Below are 7,500 nucleotides of genomic sequence, written 5' to 3' on the forward strand. Positions count from 1 at the left end.
TGGGCGGTCTTGGTCTTGGTCAGGGATCCAGAAATCAAAATAAAAACCAACACTAGTTTTCACAATATTATAAAATATTACAAACACCGTCAAACACAAAACGAGTATGTGAATAAGTTCTTTAATATCACGAGTTTACGGTCCACTACACAAGGCAATATATAGTATTCACATATCGGTGCACTAAACTCATTTGACTGCCTGCTCGCGGCTCACCAAGCTGCTCTCTGTCCAAACGGCGAGCTAAACGCAGGAGCAAAAGCTCGTGAGGCAGCCATCCCACGAGCAAAAGCTGCCAGCAAAAGCTCGTCCTTGCCAGATTTGGTCCAGTGTGACGCCGGCTTAATGTGGATTTTATTCTCACTGCGGAGGCGGAGGCGGATATCCGATACATCACTAGTGTGCTCTGGGTATGGTTAGGGTTTCGAACAATTACCCAGAGCCCCCAAAACACTTCTATCGGCATCAATTTCAATTTCACTCGGCTCTTTTGGTGACAACATGGCGGCTGTGATGAAGGTCGCCACACTCCCCTGCTCCTTGGCTCTGGTCACGTTTGTTGTGTTGATCTGTAATGCAAGGGAGGAGTGCTGACAGGCAATGCTTAACCCGGTATCAGCGGGGATCATGTTTCTTAATGGTCCCTCTGAGCGAGAAAAATGAGAAAAAATCATCACTCACACAAGCCATTTCGTAATATATATCAAAGCATTTGTGATCAGTTTATACATCATCTATTTTGGGGGGTTTATATCATGGTACAAATTTGGCCCGTTGCTGCTACACGGTAAAGCCACAAATTTAGCCCGTCGCTGCTACCGGGTTAATATCACTTTTTTTTATAACCAAGGAGACAGCTCAAGGGCACAAAAAAAAAGGAAAACAATAAAAAAAGCCTGCTACTCGCTGCTCCTAAAAAGAATCCAAAGAGGTGGCTGAAAGAGGGGTCAATTTTGGGAGGTGTCCTGATACCCTCCTCTTGAAAGAGTTTTGGTATAATTGCTGTTATTTCTTGCCTGATTTGTGTTGTATACTTGTGTGTGTGTGTGTGTGTTAGAGAGAGAGAGAGAGAGAGAGAGGGGGGGGGGGGGAGGGTTAATTGCTGTTATTTTTTGCCAAATTTTTTTTGTATACCTGTGTGTGTGAGAGAGAGAGAGAGAGAGAGAGAGAGAGAGAGAGAGGGTTTAATTGCTGTTATTTCTTGCCTGATTTGTGTTGTGTACCTGTGTGTGTGAGAGAGAGAGAGAGAGAGAGAGAGAGAGAGAGAGAGAGAGAGAGAGAGAGAGTTTTAATGAAATTGACAAAGAAAAGCAAATTATTAAGGCACATGTGATGGAGAGAGAAAGAGAGAAAGAGGAGAGATAACTGACCACACTTTTGGGCAGAGTGGAGAGGCAGCAAGTGAGGGAGGAGAAGGAGAAAGGGAAGGAGGAGGAGAGGGAGAGGGAGGAGGTGTAGGAGGGGGAGGAGGAGGAGGAGAAGCATCGGAAAACGGGACCGGCCGCACCACCACCTCCACCGCCTCCACCATCGCCCCGCTGCCGCTTATAAAAATGGTGGAGCTTCAGACGTCCCTTGACAAGCAGGTAACCATCCACTTGGCCCTCCGCCCAGCCCGGCTGACGGCTGACTGACCTCTTCGCGCGGCCTCACCCACCTCTGCCCTGGGCCATGGAACAGGAGAGTGTGGCCGCCCTCAACGCAGGTGCCATGCTGTTGCCGAAAGAGCCGATCTCAGGTTGATGTTGTTACAGTAGTGTTTTTTGGGTGTGGTCTAAGTACGGTCGGCAGATTAGGATCGAGTGAATAGAATATCATCACCTCTATAAAGATTCCTCCTAAGTCATTTCTACTTCTCAGGAAATTGGAAAAGAACCGTCATCATCTCATTTGGCTTAACCCGGTAGCAGCGGAGATCGTGTTTCTTAATGGTCCCTCTAAGCGAGAAAAATGAGAAAATATCACCCCTCACACAAACCATTTCATAATATATATCAAAGCATTTGTGATCAGTTTATGTATCATCTATTTTTGGGGGTCTGTATCATGGCACAAATTTGTCCCGTCGCTGCTACACGGTAAAGCCACAAATTTGGCCCGTCGCTGCTACACGGTAAAGCCACAAATTTGGCCCGTCGCTGCTACACGGTAAAGCCACAAATTTGGCCTGTCACTGCTACACGGTAAAGCCACAAATTTGGCCCGTCGCTGCTACACGGTAAAGCCACAAATTTGGCCCGTCGCTGCTACACGGTAAAGCCACAAATTTGGCCCGTCGCTGCTACACGGTAAAGCCACAAATTTGGCCCGTCGCTGCTACACGGTATAGCCACAAATTTGGCCCGTCACTGCTGCACGGTAAAGCCACAAATTTGGCCCGTCACTACTACACGGTAAAGCCACAAATTTGGCCCATCGCTGCTACCGGGTTAAGTATGGCCGACAGGAAGGATCGAGTGAATAGAATATGGTCACCTTCACAAAGATTCCACCTAAGTCATTATTTTGTACTTCTCAGGAAATTGGAAAAGAATTGTTATCATCTCATTTGGCTTAAGATTTATATTCCATTTCCTCTTCCTATTTTTATTCCTATTTTTATCCTCATTCCCGTTCACGCAATAAAAGGAAATATACAAAAAGGGAAAATGAAAAAAAATAGTTTGTGAAAAGTGAGAAATTTGAGCAAGTTATTAAAGTCTATCAGTACAGTCGTCCCTCAAATAGTACAGTTTCCAATAGTTCGGTTTCGGTTTTATGTGGATTTTCATTGAAGATTTTTTTAGGATTTTCAAATTTCCCGACAAGCAGGAAATTTAAAAATCCTAAAACGATCTTCTCTGACAATCCGTACAAAACCAAAACCGAACTATTGAAAACCGTACTATTTGAGGGATGACTATGCAAAAAGGGAAAAGTGGAAGAAAATAGAGTTTGTGAAAAATGAGAAATTTGAACAAGTTATTAAAGTCTTATCAATAATTAGTTTTAGACAGAAATGCAAAGGCCAATTCTAGAACACTCAGGGTCGTATTGAAAGATATATCGCCCCCTAAGAACACACAATTGAAGAGGCATTCGTAGGAGTTGTGAGCATTTCCAGGGGTAGTTTTATGACCCTGGCGGTAGTTTGACCCTTCTTCTGTACCCTGAACCTAAAAAAAAACTTATTAGAACCTGATTGATCCACCCTTGGACCTTTAGAAATAGCTGATGTGATTAGCGAAAGTGTCTTGTAATAAATCAAACCAAACAAATCAAACCCTCATTGACGAAGGTAACTACAAAAATGGGCGTCTCGTGTTGAAAAATCGATGTAGACAGAAACCTGGAAAATGCCGAAAAATGACTTGGGGGATTATTTTTTGAGGGTGACGATGTGGTGAGATCTGTCGATGTGGTGTTGTGTTGGTTAGGTGGGTGCCAGTGGGTGGAGTCCAGGCACTGGCACCCACCTAACTCACACAGCACAATGTCTAGAGTCACTCAAACTCTACTCAGTCAATCCATGGGTGTTCGATGCTTTTATTGTCAACCGTACTTCTTTAACCCAGTAGCAGCGGGGATCGTGTTTCTTAACCCGGTAGCAGCGATGGGCCAAATTTGTGGCTTTACCGTGTAGCAGTGACGGGCCAAATTTGTGGCTTTACCGTGTAGCAGTGACGGGCCAAATCTGTGGTTTTACCTTGTAGCAATGACGGGCCAAATCTGTGGTTTTACTGTGTAGCAGTGATGGGCCAAATTTGTGGCTTTACCGTGTAGCAGCGACGGGCCAAATTTGTGCCATGATATAAACCCCCCAAAATAGATGATACATAATCTGATCACAAATGCTTTGATATATATTATAAAATGGTTTGTGTGAGGGGTGATTTTTAAAATTTTTCTCGCTTGGAGGGACCATTAAGAAACATGATCCCTGCTGCTACCGGGTTAATGGTCCCTCTAAGTGAGAAAAATGAGAAAAAATCATCACTACACAAACCATTTCATAATATGTATCAACACATTTGTGATCAGTTTATGTATCATCTGTTTTTTGGGGGTTATATCATGGCACAAATTTGGCCCGTCGCGGCTACACGGTAAATCCACAAATTTGGCCCATCGCTGCTACACGGTAAACCCACAAATTTGGCCCATCGCTGCTACACGGTAAAGCCACAAATTTGGCCCGTCGCTGCTACATGGTAAAGCCACAAATTTGGCCCATCACTGCTACACAGTGAAGCCACAAATTTGGCCCATCGCTGCTACACGGTAAAGCCACAAATTTGGCCCGTCGCTGCTACACGGTAAAGCCACAAATTTGGCACATCGCTGCTACATGATAAAGCCACAAATTTGGCCCGTCGCTGCTACACGGTAAAGCCACAAATTTGGCCTGTCGCTGCTACACGGTAAAGCCACAAATTTGGCCCGTCGCTGCACTGGGCTAAGATCCTGACAACATCCAGATCACAGAAAAACACTTGTATCACATCAATATGAATTTCGAGCAGACTTCTTTGGTAACAACATGGCGCCTTTGATCCCGTCGGCCACACTCGTGTTCTATGGCTCTGGCTCCACCTGGTCTACCCACCCACACCTCCCCGCCTCCTCGGCCAATTGGAAAATGCCTCGGAAGCACACGCAGAACCGTCGCCCAAAATCGCCCACAAAATCGTGTCCCTCCCGTCCCTTGCCCCGTGACCACAGAAATTCATTGTTCTATTTTTCCAAGATAAACGGAAATTTCTGTAGGGTTCTCGCCCTCACAAAATCGGGTACCAAAAGTACATCAAGCAGCCGTCAGCTATGCTTTATTATGCCTCTTCTACTCCCACCACCACCATTACCACCACCACCACCACCACCACCACTCCTACTACTACTACTACTACTACTGCTTCCTCTTCCTACTTGTATTCCCAGCACCCATGTTTCCCCTCCCCGTCCCTTGCACTGTTGACTGCTGCCGGCACCACCTGTTGTCACCAGGCCTCAGCTTCCTGGCTCACGGTTGTCCCATGAGGCTGAACACCCACCAACACGCTTTTGGCCTTCCTTGTCACATCTTTAACCTAGTTGTGTTTTCCACTTTACCAATACCTCTGCTATTGCTTCTGCTGCTGCTGCTTCTGCTGCTGTTAATGCTGCTGCTGCTGCTGCTGCTGCTATCATTGCCACTGCTGCTGACATGCTCTGCTCCTCTCTTGCTGCTGCTGCTGCTGCTGTTTGACCTTAGGGAGAGGAGAAAACAAGGCAGAGGAGATCAGTGATGGAGCAGCAACATGACCAAAGAGCAAGAGTGTGGTGCAGCACCATGACCAAAAGTGTTGGTGACCAGTGACCTGCTGAGTGCACCGGTGATGACGGTGACGGTGATGGTGGTGACGGGGAGTGTGGCAGGCAGGGAAGCCACACGCTCCTGGCCTGTGCTGCCCTCATGAGCTGCCTCGCCAAGGTAAAGCTGCAGCATGTCCTGTGACCCTGCTGCTGCCGGACACTTGGAGGAAGGTTTGGAAGTCAGGCAGACAAGAAACAACGAACCAAGACATTCCTTTGTAGAGCTTGATCACTCCTGCTGAATGGAGCTTTGACTGCTTCTCAGTGGTTGTGTTCAGCTGCTGAGGGAGTGACTCCCTCCCAGCCAGTGCTGACCTGCCTGCCTGTGACGGGTGAGGGCCAGACACCACCCATGGAAGGAGAGGGAGGAAGAAAATGGCTGTGGCAGCAATGGGAAAAAGTATGAGGTGGACACAACAGTCAGCCTTGACCAGCTTATCTTGGATCATACAGCACAGAAGTGAAGTGGATGACTGGACAGTTATTTGTCAGTGGTGCAGGAGGCACAGAGGCACCTCTATGAAGAGCAGTGTTCCACGGCCCAACGAACCAGTGTGCCCTGGCCCCAGAGTCAGCCCATGCTGGTGCTGAGGACTGCTGGGCTCCACAGGCACTGCTGTGTGCTGTGCTGGCCAAGGAGCTGCTGGTGCGGGCTGGAGGGCAGGAGGGGCGCTGCATGATGCATTGCACCAGAGCCTCTTGTCATCACTAGCATGGCCTGGGCTGAGGGGCTGAGGGCAGCGCTGGGCCTCAGTCTTGCGGGCCGCCCTGCAGCGCACGGCAGCTGTCTTTGAAGCAACACTAGTGGCAGCTTGGGGCCGCACAGTAACCAGCAAATATTTCACACCCACAGCATCAGTAGCCTTAGTTAGTGTTGTGCCTCCGGCCGCTGCACACAGTTTTGCCATAGATCATTTCCTCCTGGGATCATTGTATTTAGATTATGATTTTTTTTTGTTAGTAATCTATGCAGTTGCCTTAGACTTAATGCACTGTGGGAAGCTGGGGGGGGTGACTCCCCCTGTTTGAGACATGTTTGGTGGGAGACATTGTGCTTTGTACCATTGCTTGTAAAGATGTGTGTGTTTGTGTGTGTGTGTGTGTGTGTGTGTGTGTGTGTGTTGTCCATGGGTGTGGGTTGTATGTACAGCCTTTCTAATAGAGAATTGTTCTTAATGTTGCTTTTCTACTCTGATATTGATATTCAGCAATATAATTCTCTCTCTCTCTCTCTCTCTCTCTCTCTCTCTCTCTCTCTCTCTCTCTCTCTCTCTCTCTCTCTCTCTCTCTCTCTCTCTCTCTCTCTCTCTCTCTCTCTCTCTCTCTCAACACACACACACACACACACACACACACACACATTTCCTCAACTCTACACAACAAAACATCATCTTGTTCTGCCTTCCCCCCTGGCTGCTACACTGTTCCTGGCCCCAAACACTCAGACACACACACTGGCAGCATTGAGCAGGACAGTCCTTACTTCTAACACACAACAAATGATTCTCCTGACAGACAGCAGAGCTCAGCGCAGCGAGGGAGCGAGTGAGGGAGCTCCAGAACCGCCTGCAGGAGCTGGAGGACAACCTGCAGGTGACGCAGAAGGAGCTGGTGAAGGCGCAGGAGATCAACTCACGCCTCCAGCGAGACCTCAAGGTACGGGGGAAAGGCGGCAAAGGATGAAGGCGTTCTGGTGACTGTTAAGACTAAGCAATGGATGGGCTGATCATGTCGTGCGTGGGACTGACGACGAAACTAATGGTTGTATTATAAGACATTTTGCCACTTAAGAACACATATTTGACAAGGCTTTCGTAGGAGTTGTGGGCACTTCCAGGAGTAGTGTTATGGCCCTGGTGGTAGTTTGACCTTTCTTCTGTACCGTGAACCTAGGAAACACATATTTGACAAGGCTTTCGTAGGAGTTGTGGGAACTTCCAGGAGTAGTTTTATGGCCCTGGTGGTAGCGTGAACCTGAAGGAACACTCACTGGAACTCGACTGACCCCATCTTTGGCGTTTAGAAATAGCTGATGTAAGAAGCAAAGGTGTCTTATAATAGTAATAATACCAACCTAAGAGAATGGCAAACCAGACATTGTATAGGTCAGGGCAGGGAGAGGACCAGGCAGGGAGGTGTAGTGTATGCTCCCACCTTCATCATGAAATT

General features: G+C 47.5%; 3 protein-coding genes across 30 annotated transcripts in view; all 3 read left to right on the plus strand.

Moving 5' to 3' along the window:
- LOC126984633 (uncharacterized) overlaps nucleotides 1–989 on the plus strand; it is a 2,606-nt gene extending 1,617 nt beyond the window's left edge. For 6 of the 25 annotated variants that reach the window (XM_050838476.1, XM_050838479.1, XM_050838480.1 and 3 more), the window contains one exon: nucleotides 1–976. This exon is cut by the window's left edge. The gene's annotated coding sequence lies outside the window, so the exon portion shown is untranslated. The other 19 variants (XR_007737173.1, XM_050838482.1, XM_050838484.1 and 16 more) reach the window with 12 other exon arrangements.
- Nucleotides 1–7,500, plus strand: part of LOC126984340 (liprin-alpha-1-like) — a 152,547-nt gene that overhangs the window by 49,217 nt on the left and 95,830 nt on the right. The window contains exons 6-7 of the mRNA XM_050837952.1: nucleotides 1,386–1,586; nucleotides 6,847–6,987. Coding sequence (XP_050693909.1) covers nucleotides 1,386–1,586; nucleotides 6,847–6,987 — 342 coding nt within the window. The remainder of the gene's footprint in view (nucleotides 1–1,385; nucleotides 1,587–6,846; nucleotides 6,988–7,500) is intronic.
- Nucleotides 6,996–7,500, plus strand: part of LOC126984632 (uncharacterized) — a 2,558-nt gene continuing 2,053 nt past the window's right edge. For all 4 annotated transcript variants that reach the window (XR_007737163.1, XR_007737164.1, XM_050838475.1 and 1 more), the window contains exon 1: nucleotides 6,996–7,500. This exon is cut by the window's right edge. The gene's annotated coding sequence lies outside the window, so the exon portion shown is untranslated.

This window comes from Eriocheir sinensis, chromosome 57, assembly GCF_024679095.1.
Source record: "Eriocheir sinensis breed Jianghai 21 chromosome 57, ASM2467909v1, whole genome shotgun sequence".
Taxonomy (NCBI): Eukaryota; Metazoa; Arthropoda; class Malacostraca; order Decapoda; family Varunidae; genus Eriocheir; species Eriocheir sinensis.